This window comes from Amblyomma mixtum, chromosome 1 (genome assembly GCF_055824585.1).
Source record: "Amblyomma mixtum isolate Tamu chromosome 1, ASM5582458v1, whole genome shotgun sequence".
NCBI lineage: Eukaryota > Metazoa > Arthropoda > Arachnida > Ixodida > Ixodidae > Amblyomma > Amblyomma mixtum.
This window is the reverse complement of record NC_143012.1, coordinates 86,568,985-86,595,555: the sequence shown is the minus strand read 5'-3', so window position 1 is coordinate 86,595,555 and position 26,571 is coordinate 86,568,985. Positions and strand designations below refer to the sequence as shown.

The 26,571-nt window shown below is 46.4% G+C and overlaps 2 protein-coding genes across 3 annotated transcripts in view; one reads left to right on the top strand and one right to left on the bottom strand.

The window, feature by feature from the left end:
* Positions 1 to 15,858, bottom strand: part of AP-1mu (adaptor protein complex 1, mu subunit) — a 31,101-nt gene extending 15,243 nt beyond the window's left edge. Inside the window, exons 1-7 of the mRNA XM_089554233.1 lie at positions 15,638 to 15,858; positions 15,293 to 15,347; positions 12,898 to 13,054; positions 11,810 to 11,877; positions 8,909 to 9,311; positions 5,125 to 5,267; positions 3,581 to 3,652 (exon numbers count right to left, since the gene is read on the bottom strand). Of these exons, the coding sequence (XP_089410359.1) occupies positions 3,581 to 3,652; positions 5,125 to 5,267; positions 8,909 to 9,311; positions 11,810 to 11,877; positions 12,898 to 13,054; positions 15,293 to 15,334 (885 nt within the window). The 5' untranslated portion in view covers positions 15,335 to 15,347; positions 15,638 to 15,858. The remainder of the gene's footprint in view (positions 1 to 3,580; positions 3,653 to 5,124; positions 5,268 to 8,908; positions 9,312 to 11,809; positions 11,878 to 12,897; positions 13,055 to 15,292; positions 15,348 to 15,637) is intronic.
* A 467-nt stretch (positions 15,859 to 16,325) lies between these two features.
* LOC149367114 (rho GTPase-activating protein 45-like) overlaps positions 16,326 to 26,571 on the top strand; it is a 165,621-nt gene continuing 155,375 nt past the window's right edge. For both annotated transcript variants that reach the window (XM_089554225.1, XM_089554212.1), the window contains exon 1: positions 16,326 to 16,833. The gene's annotated coding sequence lies outside the window, so the exon portion shown is untranslated. The remainder of the gene's footprint in view (positions 16,834 to 26,571) is intronic.

Here is a 26,571-nt window from a genome sequence, read left to right as displayed (position 1 = left end):
TGATTATTTGGCCGCTCAAGTTGTGACAAACTCCTAAAAAGCAGTTCTGGACTTCCGTGCCTCTTTTCAGCTCAACAGACTTGCAATACCCTGTGCTGTTCATTTTAAGAGGAGTAAAGTTACTACAGTAATCCCTCGTTATAACGACATCGCTTTACTCGAAATATCGCTTTATTCGAAATTTCTTCCGGTCCCGACCTAAGCGCATGCATTTTAAGCCGCATTACTCGAAGCGCACGAAGAGCTTGACCCGCTTAGAGCGAAGTGGCGAGCGGAGGCATCGCCGCCGTGGCGGCAACGCTTCGCGCATGCAATGCCAAATTAATACCACTGACGAATCAGACTCATGCAGGCATAGAACAGGCCACAAAAGTACCAGACCCACGATCGGTGCCCTGCCTGGAAACGGGCACCAAGAGAGTGCCGAGTGTCCCCTGCTCAGCGGGGCCAAATTCCATGGTGCAGCGCACCCGAACTGTTAATCTCGGTCGGAAGCGCATTCCTGGTGTTCCCCGTGACAGAATCTACACGAAAATAAAGTTCTCCTCGCGCTCTGCGATGCCAGAAAAAAGCGGTGTCTTGGTTGCGGAAAAGTGGCCGGTCATGCTCGATTCGCGCCATTCGACTAGACAAACGTTCTAAATGCCTGGTAGGGCGACTGAATTTTGTTGTTATGGCGGGGACACGTGTGCGAAAAGCGAGCGCAATTCACCTCGGCGCCAAGTTGCAAACGGCGCCACAACGTCCGATCGCAGCTCGCTGCCTGCTTCCAACCTGCTAAATGTCACGACGGGCCGCTCGCGGCAAAAGCAACGACGGGAAGCGGGAGCCAATGTGAGTGCGGAGAGCGGCAGCGTCATGATGACGTAGGGTGTGCTCCTTTGAGCCGGGCCGGCCTGCCCACAGCCAGTCTCGACGTGCTCGCTCGTGCGCGTCGAGACCGGCTGTGACCTGCCAGCCTTGATGCCGGCCGACGGCGTCTGAAAACGCGATAGTATTGTTTGTTCAAGTTCATAGCAAGCCCTGGGATAGATTAATGTAAAAAAATGCATCATTTCTGATGATCGTTGGCCAATACCGAGTTGCTGCTAGAGGTGATGACTGCGATACAAGCAAATTTCATCCAATAGCCACTTTGGTGCTGCTCCTGCCTGATGCTGTTTACCTGCCGTCTGCTAGCTTCGTTGCTAGAGGCGCCGCGGAAATCTAACGTATCTTTTATTATGGGACTAGTTGACAGTAAAGGAGTGCAGAGTGTAGCGCCTTTATTTGAGTGCTGTCCAGTCCCGAAGCGCTAACAACTGCGGCATTGATGTGAAACCAGCTAGACTTAGCGGCGACCAGGGAGCAGTGCGCAGTTTGTCACCCAGCCTTCCTGCGGGCGGCATCGTTGCCGAAAGCTCCACTCTTGCACAGGCATGCTGTCGTTGCTCGAATCTAGGAGGCAGACTTTATGGTAGCATGGCTGCTTTGTATTTTCTTGTGTGAACGTGAAGTAAGCCGAGCCTGCCGGCCTGTCGATCAGCCTGGATCCCGTCCGGATCACAAAAATGAGCTAAAGCTTGTTCTTGATATAGATAATAAACTCTGCTATAAGAAATTTGAAAACTGTATCATCTTTGAGGATCGCTGGTAGTTGCTGGTAGAAGTAACAACTGTGCTACGAGAAAATTTTGTAGCGAAAACTACATTGGCCACGAACTTTCGATTTCGCGGTGCTTTGACGAGGCACAGAGGCCGACCTTGAGCCGTTGCCTAGCAACCACTGCAGCTGATTCGCCAGCTTTCTTGCAGTTGTGGCGCAATTAAATCTCAACTGTTTTAACTTTTTTCGAGCGGTCACTTAATCGAATTATCGCTTATAACGAATTTTTTCGCAGTCCCACTGACTTCATTATAACGAGGGATTACTGTATAACTGAGCAGCAGAAAGGAAACAAGGACGTCGAAGAAACATGCAGACGAGGACGCTGCTACACTGACAACTGAAGATTTATTTGAAAAACCGCATATTTATACTGAAGAACCACAATTATACGATCATAAACCAACTAGCTCAACAATCGACCTCATTAGAATTACTACATACCATTTCACAAGTGGTACCAACATGTGTTAAGGGGGGAGCCTGGTCTTTAAACGAAAATTTTAATAATCTAGTCATAGTTATGAAAGGCACATGTATTTTTGTGCACTGATTCCAGATATGTCCTTTAATTTCATGTAAAAGAATTCCTTGAGCACTTATAAAATTTTTATGCAAGTATTCTGCGAAGAGTTTTGGAGAAAATTTATAGCGGGAAGCTCGCTGAAATGTATGCCATTGGGTTCTCTTGGCACCAAGGAATGCAATAAGGGTAAAATTATCATCCTGGCTCTCATAGAACTTGAGTTATAGGGTACTGAAGCTGCGACTTCAGAAACAGGAATACACACTTTTCTTCTCATTTCTGAAGCGACAACTTCTAAACCTTATAACTTAAGTTCTATGATAGGCAGGAAGACAATTTTACCCTTATTGCATTACTTGGTGCCAAGAGAACGCAAAGGCATACATTTCAGCAAGTTTCCCCGCCAGAAATTTTTTCCAAAGCTCTTCACAAAATACATGCATAAAAATTACACAAATGCTCAAGGAATTGCTTTACAGGAAATTAAAGGACGTATTTAGAATCGGCACACAAAAATACATTATCCCTGAAGATTTCTTAACTGTGACTTCATTAATAAAATTTTTTTTTTAAAGACCCGGCTCCCCCCTTAAATGTTTTTATGCACTGGGGCTGTTAGTAGAACATGCTGATTGCACCGACAGCACCAGTGAATTCACATGGCTGGGTCCTTCCAGCTTCATTATTGTGACCACACTTGCAGCTGCTGACACAAAAACTTACCCAAAAGAAAACTAAACCACAAATCAAAGACACTGGGTGGAGATGGAAGAAGACCAAGCAAGGCATCCGCATTTCACACAAGCATGAGCATGTATTGCACAACATGCTTAAAGGGCAACTGCGTCACTTTGAGAATTTCGCTATATTCAAGGATTCAAATCTATACAGGCTGCAGGTGAAGCATGCCAAGTGTCTTTGCACTCGCATTAAAAATAGTGACGTAACCGACGATGGAATCTTGCGCTCCTCCTTAAGGCACCAGAGGAGTGCGGGAAAGTTCAGTGTGACGTTACGGAAGGTATGACTTCAAATTACCGCTGCCGTCAGCCACACATTGCCTTACCTCGTTGGATGCTGTCAAACAACGCTCGGCGGGCTTTGCCTTCTGTGGTGCTGGTTTTTTTACTTTCAAACTACGCGTTTATGCATTGTGAATTTACCGATACCTTCGATGATGTCATCATGTGTCCCCCACTTAGCGTTGTGCGCTGTGGAGAAGCTGGAAGGCCGTCGCGATTTTAATCGGCAATTATGTCATCGTTTCAAATGGTAGCCCAAAAGGACTTCGCGTGCTTTACCTGTAAGTTTCACAGATTCGACCATCTTAAGCTAGTCGATTTCTAAAACCTATGCAGTTCCCCTGTAAATGTATGGCCCAGAAACCGGATACCAAAGGGTGTACCCACCTTGACCATGTACTCTACTCGGCTGTGGGCATGGCGTTCAATCACAGACTCAATCCAGATAAGGGGCTTCACCTGCACACACACACACAGAGAGACACATCGCATATAGGCCCGGCCGAGGTGCTGACCTCTCAAGGTAACGCAGCCACTAAGCGAATCTGCCCTCGAGCTAGACAACCGGCGTCAACGACGTGACTGATGCTACTATTTTGCACCACTCAGCTAATCAAGCACAACCCTCAGCCCTACCGCTACTTTGACCTTGTGAAGTAGTGCTTTTGCTCGGAAAAAAAAAAGCAGTTGGCAACACTGGGCCGCCGTATTCCACGACATGCTGTATTACTCCGCTGGCCAATTAAAAAAAAGTAAACGAAATCAACTTTTGACTGTCTAACTACATGAAACAAGCCAGGCATCAAAATTCTAGACCTTGAAATTTTTTTTTCTTGCGATTAGCTTCTTGTTTGAGTAACAAGAGAAGTTTTAACAAAGAACTGCTTCTTTGTCGTGGAGGAATTCTGTGTGACAGTCCTTAATATGGATGGAGCTTTACTGCAGATTTAAGCTGCATCCTACTACAGAGGCACATTACTCGAATACATACTTACAAAGTCGCAAATACCACAAATACTCAAAATTTCAAATATGAATCAAATAGCAAGCTTTTGAATTATTCGATTCGTGAATCGAACACCTATCATTCTGGTGACCGAATATACTATATATATAGTCGATGAGCGATTTTTCAGACTTTCTAGGAACCATGAAAACATTTGAAAAATTGGTCATTTTGGGAAATCAAATTGCAGTGAAAAAATCACTAACTTATTGCCACCATGCCAGAGGAAGCAGTGAGTAGTTTTGTGCACATTATGAAGCTCCTCACGACTAAATCACGGTGCAAGTTGTGTACACGGACGACGGGCAGCGACCGCTTTCACAAGCTCGGCATACATTCAATTCATTATTACCACATTTACTCGCATAATGAACCGACTTGCATGATGAGCCCCCCCCCCCCCCCCTATTTGCTTTTTTTTTAACCTAAGTATCATTATGTGCAGTCAACTGCATGCTCTAAAGGGTGAATTTCAGCTACATCCTTTATTCTGCACCTCGCTTCCATTGAAACACGGCCATCACGGACTGATAAAGAGCAGCATTTGACAACCGAAAGTCCCCATGACATTCAGGTGCAACGACCACCTCAAAACAACCTAGTGCTGCCACCTACCCATACAGACAGGAAACATTTTTTACTAGAACGCAATGCAGCCATCCATAAAAAATGGCCATTCCAAATGCAGCTTGTCTTTTTGCACCACCCCTAAACCTCTTCAAACAACCTAGAAGCAAATTTCTAGTGACTTATGGTGCTCAACACTGAAACTCACCACTAGGTGTGCAGCATTAACCATATGATTCATTCCCACATTTCATCCTTAACACGTCACACACTACTCATACCACATGGCCCACAAATTAGCGTCCAACCTTCCCTGCGCACACTCAAAGCACGCGTGCAACCAGCAGGCCCTACTCACGTGGGTGTTGAGCCGGTACGACATGAGCTCGAACTCGCCGTCCGGTGGAATGAAGGAGATGGTGCGGTCGTTCTCAAAGCGCGACAGCCGCACGCACTGGTGGAACTTGACGTCCTCCAGCTCCACCGACTTGCTCTTGCCCCCTGCACGGACACACATCGCATGAGGTTAATTAGTACTTCCAACCCAACGGTTTTTTTTTTCCACGTCAAATGTTTAGGGGAATCCCCCAAGGCGGAGTAGATTTGTAATAAGGGAGTAATTACTCACTGACATCCACCCGAGCGCAGCCATACGGCTACAAAGGAAAGCTATACAGCTTTCTCAGAAACTTCGTAGTTAAAGAAAAATTCGTCCTGGTCCGGGGTTCAAACCCGGGACCACCGCTTCACCGGAGCAGTTACTCTACCAACTGAACTAACCAGGACGGCAAGTGTATGGTAGGACGAGAGCGAATCGATCAATAGCTCGAGCAATATAGATACGCGCTTGTGTTTACCGCTACCTGCAACACCGAATGCTGAGGATTTAGCACACTTCCTCTCTCTTGTGAAGCCCTTTTGAAAGGCTGAGTGCTCGACAGTAAGTGGTCCAGCTGAATTAGACGATTCCATCAATCAATTGCCGCCCAAGTAGCACTGAAAATCATAAAATTGTTGGTCAGTTTGTAGTAACTTACCAACGTTGTTGAACATCTGCTTTGCATGCGGGAGGTTTTCATATGGGATTCATATGGGATTTTATTTTAGAAAATATTGGCATATGAGGGACGCCGTAGTGAACAGCTCCGGAAATTTCGATCACCTGGGGTTCTTCAACGTGCACTGACATCGCACAGCACACGGGCCTCTGGAATTTCGCCTCCATCGAAATGCGACTGCCACGGCTGGAATCGAGCCCGCATCTTTCGGGTCAGCAGCCAAGCGCCGTAACCACTGAGCCACCGCGGCGGGGCAAGACAGAAGGCATACATTACTATCACACAGTGGTGCACCGAAAGAAAAATAAAACTTGCAAGCCAATTAGGATAGCGACCTTGAAATCTGAGTAGCAACTTGTGCTAGTTATTGTGCAGCACTTAAGGGGCCACTGTGGTACATTTCCAAACACTTCGACCTGACTATCGGATAATACTTCGTGGACCTTCCTTCCCGTCTTAGTTTCAACACTTTTTCAAGACATTAAAAAAAAATAATCTGAAAACAGCAAAAACTAAAACTAGAAAATCTGAGGAGAAACTGGGTTTCATCCAAAAAAAATGGCATCACGATTCCACAGAGATATGACGTCACATATAGTGTCACAAGGCCTCTCTTGTGCACGTTCATTGGTTAAATTGGTGACTTTAAATGACAGCTTTGATTTGTCTAAAATGAACAAAAGTAAGCTTGAAATTTTATTTCTTTCAGCGAGCGCAGAGCGAATATCGACAGCCGTGCAGCTCATGACGTCAAACCCGCAAGGCTACCAGTATAGAGATTGCCCCAATTGAGGTCACGAAATGGGAAATTTTAAATTCACCTGCAGTGAAACAAACAAAGCACTGCCCGACAGCAAAAATTTGTCAAAAGGCTCAGAAGAATCTGCAGAACCTACCCTGAAAGTATCAGTCAAATGTGCTGAAGTAAAAAAAAAACAAACCCCGGTGCTGCTCTTTAACGTCTGTCCCTGCTTGAGCCCTGTTTCAAAAAATCATCTTTTCATTCAAGGCTCTTTTAAAAGAAAGAGTGCAGTGTATATAACAGATTTTTCCTCACAGTTCACTCTTTCTGGTGAAAGAGTATAGATCCAAAAGACCTTATAATGAGACAGGACCCATCCCGGGACAAACATTAAAAAAGACGTGATAAATATTTAGGAACCACGGCGGCCGCATTTCGATATAGGTGAAATGCAAAAGGCAACCATGTGCTTTGTCATAAGGTCCCCCAGTTGGTCGAGATTACTCTTGAGCCTTCCACTACGGAGCTACTTTCTTTCTTCTTTCACTCCCACCTTTCTCCCTTCCCTCAAGGGGCGGTTGAGGTGTCCGCCGAAAAGTGAGACAGTTACTGCACCTTTCATCACCTCAAAACCAATTTCAACGTTTATGCGATGCTGCACAGTGTGAGTATACAGCAATAGGTCTTCCGCTATGCCTACTTGACTTATGACGCAGCATCTTACCTGCTCCCGGCTCCACAGGTGCCAGGTCCCTCACCATCCGTGCTATGCCTCTACAGCCTCTGCTCTGTCATGCCTACTACAATTGGTGACTGATTTTTCAGGCTCGGCGGGACCACAGAAATGGTCGAAATAATACAGCAGTCTGAAAAATCCGTGAACTTAACAAAAAATTGGCTGAGTTTCAACCTGGCTTAGCCTAGTAGACGAGCGAAAGCAAAGCTGGCGGTATATATAGCGAAGATTGTTGTGACGTCATTGCACCATCATCGCATGACGTCACATCAGGTGATACTAATCTCAGCTCTAAAGGTCGAAGTCAAAGGTCAAGTGACCACTGGCCATCGGTCATGTGGTCGCTGGTCATTAGCTATGACTATACCATACAGGCATACCATGGCTATGCGCAGCAAGACAGTCATACACAGTCTTCGGGGTGTGTGCTTGGTTTAACCTTGGTCGGGATTCAAGGTCAAACACGCAAAGCCAGGCGAAACTCTCAGTTGTACCTAGAGTAGTAGACCTTTAGCTCTAAAATCACTTGGCTGCGGAAAAGCGGCTTCAAAAATTGCGAACTTCTCTGCATCCCAAGTTCCGTTAGCAAGTGATAACATTGGATCACGTTTGAGCCAGGATCATGCTTTTGTCACATTCACACCACCTGACGCCATGAATAATACCAAACTGCAATACAGCCGCGGGTCACGTCATGAACACACCGTTCTACGTGTGCCGTGTGAAGCGATAACAAAGCCTGTTTCCCTAAGCAACAACGGTCACCAACTGAGACAGTGTGGGAACCCGCAGGAACAAGTGAGCGGAAGTTAGGGCATTCGACAGCCCTCCCCAACCATCTGTCTTGTTTTCGACGTGACTGTGCACTCTAGCTGAAGTGCTCTTCCATGTAAGCCACCGCAATGGCAACAATAAGCGTGCCATTAATGCGAGTGGCAATAATGAGAAACAGACAGCCATGCCTATTCAAGCCAGACCATCCGATTGATTCCACTTAAATCAAGATGGCACCTTTTATGGCGATGTAGAGCTGATTGACTGTGGCAGCGATGCCCACTCGCATCTATGTTAGGTTGAAAAGGAAAACAACCAAACTTTCAGCAGAAAAACGGTCTCCAACGTATGGCTGGAGTCTATTTTAGTCCGAAAAATTGAATTTTCGGACTCTGCAGAGTCTGAAATATTGATCATCAATAGTACACATTCTCATGAGGTGAGTGTCAGTACCTCAAGAAAGTCCAAAATGTCGTGCAAGGCCGATTTATCGGAGTTCGGAAAATCAATCGACTACTCTATTTCTTTTCCTAGGCCACTGCTTTAACTGCGATTTGAGCTTTCCTACCCCCCTTTCCCTCCAACTGTACCCCTCGCTTAGTGGGGTCACATGACACTACCCCGTTCCTCCAGTGGAAATATACGCCAACGACGCCAACGCTTCGATAACAGCTCCCGCTGTACAAGAGAGAGCAACAGCCCAACAGAGCAAGGCAAGTGGCTCCACTCATGCTCCCCCCCCCAAGAGGAAATTACGCCAACGACGCCACCGCGTCGATAACAGCTCTCGCTGTACAAGAGAGAGAGCAACAGCCCAAGAGGCTCCACTCACGGCCGGTGCTCTCGAAGAGGACCTTGTCGTTGAGGCCCAGCCGGAGCTCGGGCATGCCGGAGAGGTAGACGCGCATCTTGATGCAGCCCACGATCTCGCTGCGCAGCACGCTGCCCCCCGCGTTGGCCAGCAGGTTCACCGACTCGATGACGTCCAGGAACACCTCGTTCTTGCGGTAGCGGACGCCCTCCGAGCGCCACGACACCGCGTTGGTGACGGCCATGGGCAGCCGGGGCTGCAGCTCCATCTTGTGGCTCTCCTGGGTGATGAACTCCTGCAGGATCTTGCCGTCCGTCGTCTGCGGGTAGCCAAAGTCCATCAGCTCGTCCAGCAGCTCGTAGATGATGACAAAGTTGTCCCGGATGCTCTCCTCCTCCAGCTCCTTGAAGTACTCGCTGAACACCTGCGCAATCGTCACAGCACCACCGAACGTTGGGGGGAGACTCCCACAACAAGACGCTGAAGGCCTCACATGAAAGCTCGTGTTGAGAGGATCCCCAACAAGCATTTCCAAAAATGTGCGCAATCAATGAAGCTTTCTTTCCGAACACCAGAAGTTCCCAAATTGCATTCCATGGAAGCACTGGATACCCAGTACGACTTTTTGGTTTTACTGCCGAATTGTGTCTCAACCCCGCCTTCCCTTTACCCATTTTATATCAGGGCTAACGCTGAAACCAGATTCCACTTTCTAATTTAGAGCTCTAGACTGCATATGGAAGACACTAACACGTATTACAATGCATAATTTGCCACTGTGCGACGTCTGCCAAAGCACCAGTTCATAGCGCCATTTTGCAATGTGCTTTCAGTTTCATAGACAGCTAATGTTTCTGCAGTTAACTATAGCATGACATTACATAACAGATGTGAACCCAGATAAAGTTAGCAGAGTCAGTTGCTCATGGAGCAGTGATAAGTAGGTAGCAAGCTTTCACTATATTATTTACAATCTAGGGTAGCGTTTCACTGTTTCAGAAAAGCACCAAGCTACCAAGTGTCCTTGCAATTTGTTAATAAAGTCAAAAGCCGAGTGCAAAACCAAATAAGCAATACATTTCATTCATGCATTTACCAAGCAGAATAGTAGTTCCAATTTAGACTCGAGTTCTATGCAATCCCAGTGCTCTAATTTTTTAAAACACAGTGCAAAAAAGACACGGATGACACAGATGTAGATCGGACCAACTGTTACCAACTGGCCCAAACCAAGCTACTGTTGCATCTAATGCTCTAACGTGTGTTCTAAAGACAGCACTGAGGGAGTGGAGCATGGAAGGTTATGATGATGAAAGGATCGCTAACACTCAGGTGGGTGGAACTGTATTTTGCAGCATTTCGTTTTGTTTTCCCCCCGTTTCGCCGTCAGTCACTAGCTGCAGCTCCCTGGTGATGTAGGCCGTGGCAGGCAACACCAATGACAGGGGTTCAAAACGAACGGGAAAAAAAATTAAATGTTTGGTTTGGTTTGGTTTATGGGGGTTTAATGTCCCAAAGCAACTTAGGCTATGGAACGCCGTAGTGAAGGGCTCCGGATATTTCAACCACCCGCGGTTCTTTGACGTGCACTGAAATCGCACAGTACACGGGCCTCTGGCATTTCGCCTTCATCGAAATTCAGCCACCGCGGCTGGGATCGAACCCACGTCTTTCAGATCAGCAGCCGAGCACCATAGCTTAGTTGGTGTCAGCATTGCAAGCAGACAAGGAGTGCCAAGATGAAAAGCGTTGCAGGACTCAAGCAGTCAAACTCCATCGCGCCTAGTGTTAAAAGTTTAGAGGAGGGGAAAGGTACAAGCATTCGTCAGCAACTCTCACAGCCACAAGTCAAGAAGGCACAGCTGCCACTGGCATTCATTGCACAGTCGAGGTGATTGTTCACAATTTTGATCTGGGAGCATTAGAGGGGACATGTCATTGAGAAAGCGAAGCCCTGAAGCCCTGCACACCGATACACTGACCGATGTCGCGGTGTTAAAAGAAGCTGACTAGGACAAAGGTGCCAAGAATGAAAAATTTTTTAAAAATAGAAAAAAAATTGGGGTGTGGTCCGCGGCAGCTCCATAGTTAAGGCGCTCGTCTATCGGGCCGGAGTACCTGGGTTCGAACCTGACTGCGGCGGCTATGGGCGCTGTGCGATGTCAGTGCAAGTTAAAGATCCTCCAGGCAGTCGAAAATATTCCAGAGCCTTCCAGGAGCCCTCCAATGCCGCACCCCTTCCTTCCTTTCTCCTCTCACTCCTTCCTTTATTTTTCCCTTACAGCAGAGTTCAGGTGTCCACAGAGATGCGAGACAGATACTGCACCATTTCCTTTCCTCAAAAAACCAATATTCAATTTTCAATGAGCATAGTTCCTTAACACCAACCACTGACGCCCAGGCGAGCCCCACTGAGTTTTTTTTTTTTAATCTGTATAATATTCTGGCATCCCAATGGGGGTACCTGTCTTCACAAAATCCAAATCAATCCCAATCAGCAAAAGAAAAAAAAACTGTAGCGAAGGCATTCGTCATACCCATGAGAACTAGTCATTACTAGCAGTGGAAGGCTCAAGACTCCAAGAACAAAAAGAAAGATGAAATTATGCCATCACTGACAGCTTAAGCATACGCTGTATTACACGAGACAGGAATCCCTATAAAGCAAGGATGCTGTGATCTGTTGATTCTTTTCCTAAGTGTTTTTCACTTGCTCTTCGCGAAGGCTAAAGCAGACAATGACGGGTGTGCCAAGGTGTGCCAGAGAGCGCCTTTACAAATGATGCCCCAATAAAAATGATGATCCATTACGATGACCACAACGTCCTTGCACACACCCAGCACTCGCATGCACTTTACTGGCCGCTGAGTTGCGACATTTTGCCACAGAAGACGATCATCCAGCAAGAGAGTTTCACTCACAGTGACTATCTTGTGAAGGAATGCAAAGATGAGGGCGACGTTGGCATTCTTCTTGGACGTCGCAACCACTGGCGAATGAGGAGGTCAAGGACAACACACACACACACACTGTGCCCTGCTACAGCTCCTCTGACAACAAACACCGATCCAAACAGTTCAAAACTTTTAAAGCTTTCTAATTTTAAGGGATCACTTAGGACAGCTCCAATCAAATTTACTCTTCGCAAATTCTATGGTTTAGCTTTCTGCGGCCAAACAAAAACGTAAAACCGAAGACCTTTCTTTTCCCATCCCTTGCCTTAAACCTGCTTCATAAGTCTTAAACTTGTAGAATATGTTGTGATATCAAGGGAACTGTGGACTCCATGGCTACTGGCTCAAAGTGCAAGGCTGTGTAGTTTAAGCTCGAAGATCCATGACAAAAGCCGTACTTGACTCCATTATAGCTTGTTTGCGAAAAAGGCTGTAGGCAGTGATACCTGTTTCATTTATTAGCTATGCTAACTATGGAAGCTCCATGTTCAGTGAAATTTAGCCTCCATGTTGTTAGAATTAGCTAACTTACTGTTATACACCAAGTTCGATTTGTGCTCAATGTCTTGTTAACTAGAAAAATGCCCCATGCTTTCTGCATTCCCTGCGATAGTGGCAGTTCTGACAGCAGTGAGTTGTACAGCATGTGAATACTCCTGCACAGTGCCCAATGGAGGTCCTCTTTAGTTGCGATAGTAAACTCTTTGCTTTTGCCGATCACTACATATCACTTTGCTGATGGTAGAGCGGCAAGCCGCCACGAGACTGGGTGAAAGGTTGGTCGACTCCTCCTACCGTTTGTGGGGAATTAAAAAAAAAAAGTGGGAGCCTGACATTGATCCGATTTAAATTAGGGAAATTGGCCGCACAGGAGAATAATTTAAAGATTCCAAGAACGCTCGGAACGTGTAGATTGAGTTTTAGCGGTAAAAATATGAGTTCAGATTCTTCTTCAGTGCACCTTTAAGGTTTTGCATTAAAGTCGAGCGTCGGGAGTGCGGTAAATAGACGGCAAATGCGTGCACACGCAAACCCCACAGCCACCAGGAGGATACAGTAGAGATTGTTGTGCTTGATGTACATGAAGGCGACCTCCCCGCTCCGCAGGATGGGCGTCACGCAGCCTTCCTCTTCCTTCTCCATGAGGAGCGTCATGAACTTGTCGATGCACGTCATGTCCATGTCACCACGGTAGTTGCGCGATATCAGCACCTGCGCAGAGACAACAGTCCGCCAGACGCTCAACCAGAGAGCACAAGGAGGCCCTGGAGTACACAATATAAGCATGCACGTTGCGAGAAGAATGCACAAAAGGGAAGACGAATAAACAGGTAACAGAGTGAGGCAGTGAAATATGCCACCACTACAGGTCCCTAAAGCACTGACGATACAACGCCACCAGCTAAACTTTGCAAAATGTGCCCACATGAAGCCTTGTATAATTTTGAACATAACTAGCTCGAACATGTGTTGTGTAAATCTTCTTCTCCCCGCCGCTGTGGCTCAGTGGTTTCGGCACTCAGCTGCTGACCTGAAAGACGCGGGTTCGATCCCGGCCGTGGCGGAAGAATTTCGATGGAGGCGAAATCCTAGACGCCCGTGTGCTGTGCGATGTCAGTGCACGTTACAGAACCCCAGGTGGTCGAAATTTCCTGAGCCCTTCACGACGGCGTCCCTCATAGCCTTCGGGATGTTAAACGCCAATAAACCAAATCTTCTTCTACCATAAACAAAGCCCAGTTTTTTCATCGGCAGTCCTATTGATTTTGCATCCTATTTATGTAATATCATTCTATTTATGTCCTGTCAACGTGCAACACATTGAGTATCATGTCAAAAGTAAGTTGCATTTTCAGATTGGCTATATCATCTTCCTGACAGGTGCTGAAGTATGTGAATTTTTCAAAACAAAAATCAACTCATAGCCAGCCCAAGCCACACAAGACAAGTGTGTTCATCAATATAAAACCCTGCTGCAAAACACACTGCCTTAAAAACTATGCGCTGAACAACTCGCGTCTTTCCTATATGTCTCGTACTCAGAAGAGGTTTACGAGCGTTTGATTTATGAATCTTGATGCCAAGCCACTTTTGCCTACCCACAAGTGAGGAGCTGGGTAGCTGCTACAATTTTACTTGAGTTGCAATGGCTAACCTCTCACAGCGGTAGAAATTATGGGCCAGTTCCAGACTAAAACAAAGTGGGATGTCAGAACAGTGAGCAAGGGAGCTGGAGAACTTCCAAAATGTAATTTTTTGTTCTAAAAACGGTCACTGACCCCTGAATTGCACCTACACAACTACGCTGTCTGAGCGGACAGAATGCCGTCAAACCACCGACTATCCTGAAGCATCAGGGAGCTGAGTTCCAAGCAGCACTAACACGACCGCAGTCGTAAGCTACCTGCCCACTTGTTCGAATGTGAGAAAGTAGCTTGTGGCTTGTCGGGGTTTAACGTCCCAAAGCAACTTAAGCTATGAGGGACGCCGTAGTGAAAGGGTCCGGAAATTTCGACCACCTGGGGTTCTTTAACACGCACTGACATCACACAATACACAAGCCTCTAGAATTTCACTTCCATTGAAATTCGACTGCCACAGACAGGAATGAACCCGCATCTTTCGGGACAGCAGCTGAGCGCCATAACGACTGAGCCACCGCGGCGGCGAATGCGAGAAAGTGTTTTGTTCCGTTGATCCACAGCATGGAAGCTATGACTAAAATAGCAAGAATACATGTAGCATTCCACTATGCCGTCAGTTCAGATAAATGGAACTGCACTGTAGGCAGTTGATTGTCACCCTCTAAACTGGTCAATTATGCAATTAGTTGTCATAATGGATTGTGTGCTGATCCTGAAAGCTTAATACGGTGAGCAAGTCTCGACGATAAGGGAACTATGAGGGTGAAGAACAACCAAGATCACAAAACTAAGGCTGCATTTGTGGTTAACGTTGCAACGAATGGTCATGGTCTTTGAAAATTCTACTTTCGCCTAGAGCTAGCAGAGGCCCTTCCCGGGACCGCTATCCTGAATTCCGCTTTACTCGCAGTTTAGTTTCTGCCTCCGCAATTTGCGCTCGTATTGCGCTGCTAGTCTGAACTTGTCCCCGATCTCTTCCAGCATCGCTAGTTTCGTGAGCGATGTCGCCACGCCACGACTGCGCTCCGGCTGAGCCGAACGTCGGTCCTGACGTGCTATGCATCTTTTCCATCTGTGCGCTCTCAGCAAGGCCACGCCCACTCAAACAAGCGGCAAAACCCGAACCACACTCAACGATATTGTGCGACAGCCGACAAAGACGTAAAAATTATCCAGGCAGCGAAAGGCAAGTGAGGAGAGGGGCCCAGGGAAAGCCCGCTTCCTGTCAGCTGCCGGTAGGCCGGCCAAAGAGACGCTGTGGTCGACGAACGCTTAACGCAACGCCGTTATACGTTACCATACGCACCTTGCCCTTCAGGTCCAGTATGTAAATGGCTGAAGCAGACATGGTGCCGGATTGCCTGAAAGAGCAAAACAGACAAATGGGAGGAGATGCGTTTAAAAACCAGCGCGGAGACAACGGAATGCAATGCGAAGCCAGAGCGGACCGCTATCGCTCGATTGCGACCATCGGCGCCGATCGGGGAACACCGTCCCCGGTAGCAGCCACTAAGATAGCCGTGCAAGCCGCATCTCTGACCAGCACGTTGTAGTTGGCGGTAATGAGAGAAACACAAACGTCATCACAGGCTAGAAGCTCAGGAAAGCAACGTTACAAGACCGGCTCGAAACCAGAGTGGTGTATACTCACCCGCTCCCGTTCACCGAACAGTAAGTAAGCAGTGCTCCCCTCGGTCACAGGCCTTTCCCTGGGCCGGCGGAAACGCACTACGATCCTTAATCCGCGCTCATAACAGGAAAAGCGGCAGGTCACAAGCGACAGGTAGAGAGAATTAACTCCAAACAAACTTCCAAGCTGCTGCCAGCCTTTCGGCAAGTGCCGCTGGAAGCCACTAGACCTAAGAGGCTTGTCTTGACTTACTACGTTACGCCGTTCGCGCAAGTTTTGCTCCAAAAATATTATTTTTAACTTTACTGTTCAAAACAGTAATAAACAGTTAATAATATTAAATTTGTTTTATACGACGTTTTTTCGTTTTTACTTTTTTACAATGTTTTGAGGCAAAGTGGCACCTTGAGTGTCCGCGAAGCAAAAGAACGTAACGGTATCGTCCTACAGAGCTCCATTGCTTGCTACAAAAAGCTCGTATGATGCATACATGGATGCATACGAAAAGTACATCAGGCATGGCAAGAAAAGAGAACTCAAAAACTATGTGAAAGTGTAGTGGCGAAAAAAAATACACGTTACAAAAATTTGAAGGAACGCGACTTCAGCGCCGCTGCTTGGCGGACTCAGCGTTCTGCGCGGCGAGAAGTTGACACCAAGAGTGGGCGCACTGGTTGCTTTCTCAACTTCGTCTCCTCGTGTCACGGAAATGGTGGCACGGACGCGCGAGAATCAGCTGATGCGCGCCTCGCAAGCGCGACGGAAATTTTCGCGGCCCGCGAAAAGCGCCCACGGCCTCCGCGACTGGCATGGCGGCGCGCTAGCGTGTTGTAGCAACTCGCGAGCGCCCAGTCGGCGGCCCACGCCTCCGCCAAAGGCGCACAAACAAAAACGCACCGCCGCTGAGTCTCCGAGGCTAGCGAGCCTAGCCCACGAGGGTGGGACGTCGAACGACGACGCCGACGGCGCCGCGACTGCTGCTGCCGCTTCCACCACCGCCTGCCTGGGCAGCAACGCGCGCGCGCGCGCTTCTGGGTCGGCCAAGTTTATTTAAATGATTGCATAGGCAGAGGCGGCGCAGCAGCAGCAGAGACGCGAGCAAAACAGACAACTGCGTCTCCGAAGGGGTCGGTCGCCGCACGGGACTCCCGACGAAGCCAGCCGCGGGCATGACCAAGTTTGGAGGAGCAGCGCCGGCACCCCGGTCGTAATCCGTGGTCAGTGCTTGTACCCTCTCTCTGCCTGCTTGCCCGAGCACCGGTCGCTGCATGCGAGCGCCGTGCTGCTGCTGTTCGATCCATCTTGCGCTTGCGAGCCCCGACGTCGTGCCACGGGCCGCGTGTAGAACGTTTTCGCGAGCGGCGTAGTACGGTCGCGCTTCTCTAACGCGCTCGCGTGTCCTCTCCCCTGAACGTGCCCTTCGCGAGCGCTCGTTGCGTTCGCGACACGCAGGCATGCGCCCCCGCCGGCGTGATTTGAGGAGAGCCGAGCGGTGAAGCGATCCTCTCGTCACCGCGGGGCCCTGTTCTCCTTTCCGCCGTGCTCGGGCAGCGTTCTGTATAATAAATAGGCGCTCTTCTTCCTCACAGTCTACTAAACATCTCCCCCCCCCCCCCCCCCCCCCCCTCCCCGCTTTCGATCGTAGCTGCCGTGGTGATCAATCGGTCGGCTCTCTCCTCGGTCGCGTGCCGCTGGGATGCGCTGTACGCGCCCCGAACGATGCGTCGTATCCATTCACACGTGTCGTCAGAGCCCGAAACTGTCACTCCCCCACAGAAATCGTGGCACGGCGCCGGTGCAGTCGAGCGTCTCGATCTTACGAAACACGCGCTTTTGCGAGATACGGTATTTCGGCGCTCGCCGCGCCTTGTTTATATGTAGTACGTATGCAACATACCCGATGCGTGTTTGGAGATTACGCGTACGCACACAGATTCCATTCTTTCGTAGGGAAATTCTGCTTTGTGTTTATCCGCGGTGAGTTTTCGTGTTCGCAGGAACATTGGTACGATTGTGTACTTCTACGTCCATGTCTGTCGCTTAACCCGTTGACATCCCACGTATAACTACACGTTTGGCGACGGCTTCTATAATTGTTCGTCGTCATTGCTTTTATAAATGAAAACGGGGTTGAAATATGCTGGCAGGACACCGAGATATAAATGCCGGAACCAAGAGGTTTCATTCGAAGTGCACAGATTGGCAACATGACAGCTTATCTCATCGCAAGGACAGGGTCGAGAAACGATTATCGATGTCTTGCTGTGGGTGTCACTGAACTTCTGTTAAGACGTCACAATAAGCTAGCTTCCAATCGCCGTGACGGCGACGACAGACGAGGAGCCGCGGTGAGTTTAATTCGTGTTCGCAGGAACATCGGTACGATTGTGTACTGTTGACGCAGTATACAGCTATGGTGTTTTACGTCCCACATTATCTCCTACGTATAACTGCGCGTTTGACGACGGCTTCTAATTGTTCGTCGTCGTCGCTTGTATAAATGAAAACGGGGCTGAAATATGCTGGCAGGACACCGAGATATAAATGCCGGAACCAAGAGGTTTCGTTCTAAGTGCACAGATTGGCAACATGACAGCTTATCTCTTCGGAAGGACAGGGTTGAGAAACGATTATCGATGCCCTGCTGTGGGCGTCACTGAACTTCTGTTAAGACGTCACAATAAGGTAGCTTCCAATCGCCGTGACGGCGACGACAGACGAGGAGCCCGTGATGATGTCCAGGCCGCACGAGCTTCAAACCCGTAGGTGCGGTTCCGCGGCCTTACACCCTTGAAGGTTAGCTCTCATCTTTGGTTGTCATATTTCTGGTGTTGTCATGCGGGATGCGATACAACAGTATTCCCTATTATTATTATCATCTTTACGCGATAGCGTACACAGCTCGAATTCGGTCGCAAAGCCGTCGGCGTTGTAGTAGTAGTCGGTGCCGCGTATCGGAAATAATCGGGGGCTGCGTAAAAACAACCGTATCATGCCAACCGTTTGCCGCAGAATGTTCCGGATAGTGTCGTACGATTCAGCGTTTTGTGCGGCGTAAAATTACTAGTTACGTTAGAACCCAGCTCGAGGCAGGGATTCGAACCGGCGACCTTTAATTGTGGGGGGGGGGGGGGGGGGGGGGGGGGGGGGCTGCGTAAAGAAAAATCGTATCATGCGTGGTTCATGTGTCCACCGGTAAAGTGAGACTGTTGCTACGTCGTTTCCTTACCTCAAAAAGCCAATTTGCGATTTGTCCAAAGCGCAAGGCGTCGCGCCGAGCGGGCGATTATTGTTATTATTATTACTACTACTACTACTACTACTACTACTACTAATCCTTATTACGCCATATTATTGGCTTCCTTTCTATCTATAACCCCTTTTCCGGTATTCAAGCAAGAATTAGACGAGAAACCTCATGAAAGCTTTTTTTTTTGTACGACACATTTCAGCGCCTAAGATTTGCAGGGCAGATGTTTTGTTTTGATTTTTTTTTTTTTCAAATGCGGGAACGCAGTCAGTCAGCCATTCAGTCATAAAACTTAAATATCGGTACTGGGAGTGATGGACAAACAGGAACGCAATTAACCGATAAATTTTCACCTTTCTATGTCCCGATTGCTGACAATGGAGTGCATATCGCAACCGCGCAGAACGACGAGGGACGAAGAGAGGAAAGCACTCGACAAAACGCGGAACTTCAACTAAGGTTTACTACAAGGAAAACCACATTCATACAAGATTCGTAATCACACCTGAGAGACAGCAGACACCCAGGCACTTGGGTGCGCGTGGCACAAGTTCGCATCTAGATAGTTGAATTCTTTCTTGGATAGGAATACTGAATTCAACTTGGTTTATTTGGTTTATTGGGGTTTAACGTCCCAAACCGACTCCGGCTATGAGGGACGCCGTAGTGAAGGGCTCCGGAAATTTTGACCACCTGGGGTTCTTTGACGTGCACTGACATGGCACAGTACTCGGGCCTCTAGAATTTCGCCCCCAATTTTGGAGGCGAAATATAATGTGATGGTGTCTGCTGTCTGTCAGGTGTGATTACGAATCTTGTATAAATGTGGTTTTGCTTGTAGTAAACCTTAGTTGAAGTTCCGCGTTTTGTCCTGTGCTTTCCTCTCTTCGTCCCTCGTCGTTTTGCGCGGCACTCCATTGTCAACCATCAACTAGCCCACCTTCGCCTGTTACATGTGCTCCTGATTTCTGTTCGTACACTACAGTCCATTGTTAAAGGGAACATGCGATCGCGTGCAAAATATTGAAAGAATAGGCCCGTCACTCCAAACACGGCCGCCCAAGCAATTTCAAAGCAAATGTGCTGCAGCAACAGATACTCCAGATACCCCCGTTACCTGGCGGGCGTGTCATAGAAGCTTATGCAAAGATCACTTAATTGTTCATGCAATAGTTAGCTCGCAATAATGCTAAAGCTAGTAACAACAGCATTTAAAAAAACTGGCTCTAAGTTAGTACGCAGCGAATCACTAGGTGGAAAGCAAAGATCTCCATAAAACACACCGTACAACCGAGTGAAAATTTCTGTCGCTTATGAGTGCACAATATTCTCATGAGATGACTGGAGAGACTGCTTTGAACGTTGCAGCTTTTTTATGGTTTTCGAACGCGCAGAGTCTCTCTTTGTCATGCGCTCTCCGTAGCGTTCGAGGACAAGTTCGTTTGGTTTGGTTTGGTTTGGTTTGTTTGGGTTGAACGTCTAAAAAGGGACTTAGGCTGTGAGGGACGCCGTAGTGGAGGGCTCCGGAAATTTCTACCACCTGGGGTTCTTTACCGTGCGCTGACATCGCACAGTACACGGGCCTCTAGAATTTCGCCTCCAAAGAAATTCAACCGCCGCGGCCGGGATCGAACCCGCGTCTTTCGGGTCAGCAGTCGAGCACCATAACCATTAGCCTCCCTCACACGTGCTCTTGTCCGCGCTCGCGCGTGCTTGTAGCGTCCGTGTGCTTTCCTTGTGGTTGGCCCGTCGCGTGCATAAAATGTCTATAAATATGCTTTTGCCAACGCTGGCGTTCTTGGGGGGTACTGTGGTATCTGTTCATAAAACCGGCGTCTTCGCTTCGGCGGACGCGGTTTTTACGACGCGCGTCTCTCATTCTTTCAAATCTCTTTCAACTCTCTTCTGTCTACACGTGGCAGCGATTGTGGTTTAGCGCGAGCCAGTGGGCAGGCTCGTGCGATTTCCTTTTCATCCTTCCTTCAGTCACAACAACAGCTGGCGTTCTAGTTCACTGCATTCGCCAGCCCGACCTCACTCGGAACGCGTAACGCAACTGGCGAGTATATCAAATTTAAACAAACGCTTGCCCCGAGGCGCCAAATGGAGGCGATGATTCTAAGGAAAGGAAGAGCAATAAACTTTTAAGGCGAAAGCCTTTAATGGCTCATACTGTCTTCCGTTAGCAGAGGGCGTCAAACCTTTGGCAAACTTGGGAACTAAAAAAGATAGGAGAAAACGAATGGTTGCTTCAGATAGAGGAGGAAAAAATGAACTTAGAAGCCACATTTGATGACTGTAGAGTAATTAGTTAATTAATTATAGTCAAAAATCACAAAATTGCGTCAAAACAACGCAGACGTCGATATAGCCACAGGAATGGTGTGACGTCAAATCCACCGGAAGTTGTCACGGCATAGTGAAAATTGTCACAGAATGGTCGGGAAAACGCTGGATTTGTGTCAAATTAGATGGTAAAATGTGTATTTAAGCGTAATTAACACTTAAAAGATCCCCGAAAGATGTATAATTTGGATATAGATGTGACCTCACACGGGAACGGTGTGAGGTCACATCCACCGGAAGTCGTCACGGCATAGTGTCCTCGGCTTTCGCCTCTCAACACTTTAGTTGCCAAAGTGTCCTCGCAATTTTATTAGGCCTTTTTGTGTGGTCATTAGGCCACTGTCACCCCAGGCGGCCTACACGAAGGGGCGACCTCGAGGACCCAGTCTGCGATGTTCAAATCTTTTCCACGCTGGGAGTTGAGGGGCATGCCGCACACGTTGCGTCATCGTAGGGAGCCGTAATGAAACAACACGACGATAACATCCCAACACTGGAAACCAGAAAGAGAATTGCGCTACTAATTTTTTTTATGAATTTATAAAAAAAACCTCAGCATCTTAAACACTTACGTCAAGCCATTTTTGTCGCGTCCATCCAGACAACGACGTGTCCATAATTTGCTCCCATATGCCGCGCGCACAAATTTGTTTGATCGTTCATTCTTTCCACGCACCATAATCAAGTGGAATGACCTGCCTTCAGCGGTTTCTTCTGCGGAAAATTTTGAGTGGGCTTTAACCGGTGTATTACGATGCTGATGCTATGGCTTGACATTTCATGGCATCAATTTTTATATCTTTTTGCGCATGCGCAGTTCCGTATTCTATCTTCTTACTGTTTATCGTTTATTTTTTCGTGTAAACCTCATCTACTGATGTGTAATCTTATAACATTTTTTGTCTTGTTGAATGAATTCTTTTTCTGCGCTTGGTAAGTCGTCGGGCCAAGAAATTTTTAGCGTCTGCTTCCCTTGAACCAAGCGCACATATAAAATTTGTTTCCCGAAACACTGGTATCTGCGGTGGCTTAGAACAGCACACGTGTTATGATGTACAGCTTTGGGCACTTTGCTTTGTAGTTGTTTGTTTCAGTGCCCACCCCTATCTGGGTCCTAACTAGGTCCTAAGTATTCCTATCTGGGTCCTAACTGGGTCCTAAGTATTTTTCCTTAACAGACCGAACAAACGCGGCGGCGGTGTCGCTCTCTATACTCTCGCGTGCAAAAGGTGCCACATTATGCCTAACCTTAGTGGAGTTACAGAAGATTATGAAGTCTTAACATTGAAAAATCGAAATCAGCTGATTTCTGTAGTATACCGCCCCCTAAATGGCAACATAAAAAAATTTACAGATTATTTTGACCAGATTCTAGAATATGCATCATTCAATAAATGTTCGCTTTTGTGTAGTGGTGATTTTAACATTAATATTCTTGACCACAGTGGTATTGTACGTGATTTCAAAATGAAACTTCTCTCCTGTGGGTTTGTCAACTTAGTAGAAACAGCAACACGTGTCACATGCACGACTGCGTCGGCGCTTGATTTGATAGTCACGAATATTGAAACCAATGTACTCTCTTGTGGTACAATTGCTTCTGATGTGAGTGATCACTGTCCGGTGTTTGTCGTCTTTCAAAATAAGCTTGCTAAGCGAAACAATGTGAACGAGACCATTAGTGTTCAGCGCATGACAGATGCCTCACTGGAAACATTTAAGCACGATGTTACAAACTTCGACTGGTCTTGTGTGCTGCAAAAAACGGACGTCAATGATGCCTACGACTTATTTTTTCACCATTTCCTTCGTCTTTATTTGAAGCACTTTCTGCTCGAAAAGTACACCCCTTCCAAAAAGATAAGGAAACCATGGATTACACACCAACTGTTCAAAATGATAAAGGACAAAAATCGTTTGTATCAAATGTTCCTTCGAACACGTGTACAAGATGTACTTCTTTCCTTTAAGAAGCTAAGAAACCGTTTAAACTCGGAGCTACGGAAAGCAAAAAATTCATATTATCAGCACGGCTTTTCTACCGTAAGTTCAAAGAGACCTGATATAGCTTGGAAGGCTTTGAATGTTGTCCTAGGTCGCCGTGTTGATAACCATGTTGCAAAAACTCTGCTACTAAGTGGCAAGGAAATAAAAGGAAGAGAACTCGCAGAATATTTTAACAAACATTTTGTCAATAACATTTCTTCATCTCAAGATCCTACGGACAGTGATGTCGCCGCTTACCCTAGCCAGGTTAGCGAGACTATATTTTTCGAGCCTACTGATGAAAATGAGGTTTATAACGTGTACATGGGAATCAGTAACAGCAAAGCCTTAGATATCAATACAATGCAGATGAAACCACTGAAATATGTCTTGCACACAATTTTTCCCTTGCTTTCTCACATCTATAATCTTGCACTGGAATGCGCGGTTTTCCTAAACGGAATGAAAACTGCAAACGTGTCTGTAATCTTTAAACGGGCCAACGGAATTTACCAGCAAACTACAGGCCTATTTCAGTGCTCCCTGTGTTTTCCAAGGGACTGGAAAAAGTTATTTCGTCAAGAATCACAAAGTTTTTCGACAAACATAGAGTAATAACTTAGTCACAATTTGGTTTCAGAACTGGTAAATCCACAGAAACAGCCTTACTAACAATGAAAGAAATTATTTTGAGCAACATTAATGAGAACTTGTATACGATATGCCTTTTTCTTGATTTCAGTAAGGCGTTTGATTGCTTAAACCATACGATTCTTGCTAGCAAACTTCAAATTTACAGTATCCGTGGCAAACCACTCAGTTTGCTTGAAAGCTACCTCCAAAACAGAAGTCAGTCGGTGTCTGTAGATAATGAATCGCATCCCGCTTACATTGTATTAGGAAAATTACGTCGGGCAGTGCTATACTACATTTGCTCGTCTCAAAATTCATCCATTGTATCTCTGAATGTAGTTTGTCAAGAAAAGTATACTTACCAAAGTCATTTCCAACACGGAGATGCTGACACTTCGCTTTCGTTCGAGTCAAAATCACATCTTGCGCCAGCATCGTTTCTTTCTTGGAGAGGTTTGCTCTTTGCAATCGGTTCTAACATGTAGGGGATGACGCCAAGATACTCCGGGTAATCTTCGATGTGTTCCATCGTCGTATAAGCAAAATAACAACCTCGAACCGCCGAGCGCCGCGGTTCATGTGCAGCGGCGGCGGCCGAGCCGACCGAGCCAGCGCCATTGTTGACGTCACAAGGCGCCCAACCAATCACAGGCAGCAACGCGGCGCGCGAGCTCGCCCGAGGCTGCTGCTGCACTTCTCGCCAAAATAAAATAGGTTTGCGCTTTCCTTTGCCTAATTTCGACGAGAAATTCGAATTCCGAGGGTGGGAAACTGTAAAGTGCAACTCTCCGCTCAATTTTTCAGGGAAACCTTTCAGCATCCCTTTAATGCGTACATAAATGATATTGTTAGCATAGACCCTTCCATTGATTTTGTAATATATGCCGAAGATAGCACAATACTTTTTTCAGGCCCTAACCTTAACGATTTAATTCTGAAATGTAATGACACACTCAATAAATTATCTAGGTGGTCAATGATGAATAAATTAAAGATAAATCCTACAAAGTCCAAGGCTATAATATTTCGCGCTAGAAACAAACCGATAGCACCCAGCTGCACGCTCAACTTTGAAAACCAACAAATAGAAATTGTTGAAGACCACAAGATCCTTGGAGTGTATTTTTCATGTCATCTAAACTGGGATGCCCACGTCGAGCACCTCTGCAAAAAACTCTCTTCTGTTTGCGGAGCCCATTCGCGATGCCGTGACACCTTACCTTCTAAATGTAAATTACAAATTTATTATGCATTATTTTTTTCTCACCTTAACTACTGTAGCTTAGTATGGGCCACAATGACTATAACTAACATAAATAAGCTTTTAGTATTGCAAAAGAAAATTGTTCGAATAATCGCCAATATTGATAACATGACTACCACCAAATACGCCTTCCAAACATATAACATTGTTCGCGTTGATTTTTTATATAATTTTAAGTTATTGCAAAGAATGTATTTTTCCACAGCATCAATTGTCAACTTTTACTCGGCCCTATCATCTTTGGACACGCGTTGGGCTAACATACATACAAGAAGTACTAACTCATGGAACATACCACGTTTTCGCACCGATTATAAATTACAAATGTCTCATAATCTTCCCCATGTTTTAAACACATATCAGCACACAACAGGATATAAAAAAGCTGAGCTGCGAAAATATTTTGTTCATATGCCATTCCATGCCTCCACTTCTTGATTTTTGAACGTTTGATTTAGTGTTAATCTACTTTTCCCCTCACCATATGTATGACCATTTTCAGTGTTCTCATCATTTTTTTCTATTTTTATTATTCGAGTCAATGTATATATGTGTCGTGTTTTCTGTATTTAATCTACTACTTTATGTGTGACTGGTTTTTGTAAATTTCTTGTGGCGCTCGTGTGCTACTGCTTGTAGGGGTTTCCTGGACCCAGTCAAGCTGCCCAGGCAGCTTTTAGCCAGGAAACCCTCCAGTTGAAACTGGAAAATAAACTTATTGACTTATTGACTATTGACCGATAGTGTGGACAAATAAATAAATAAATAAATAAATAAATAAATAAATAAGTAAATAAATATGACAGAGGGCAAAACACATGCCTAGAACAAGCAAACTCTGTGTTCCGGAGCTTCCAAAGCCGCTGCTACCAAGAAGGCAAAAAATGACGATGAAATTCTATGAGTTGAAAAGCACATGTTTACATCCAGACCCTTTTTAACCGAATCTTATCGCTAGTTACCACGTGTTACGCCCAAAACACATTCAGAACGTGTTCTAGACATGCGTTTTGCCCTCTGTACGTTTGTTTTACGAACCTAATGATATTGTGGGTGCCGCTTGCTTAATATCACTTATTTTAACTTAAATAAAATGCATCCTGATTGCATATTCACGAAAAGAAACTGTCTGATACGAATACCAGAAAGAATCCTAAGACGACGGCATTTTTCTCCTTGTGGAACGGTATTCGGTGATCTCGAATTCTCGAGACACCGTTGAATATTGTGCAAACAGGTGTTCATCCGACGCTGCACCCTTTGAGCTTTGGTTCTCATAAAAACTGCGCGGGAGAACAATATGACAAGGAGCGAACAAAGGGAATGCTTTCTTTATTGTTGTTTTCAGACGATACAGATGTGTATAAAGAAGTGCCATTGGTCAGAAGATCTTATCTTTGTGCAGCCACTTAGCGAGACGAATATGTATTGTCGGATTGTTAGTTGTCAAGAACGTGTTCTTGATTAATATTATCC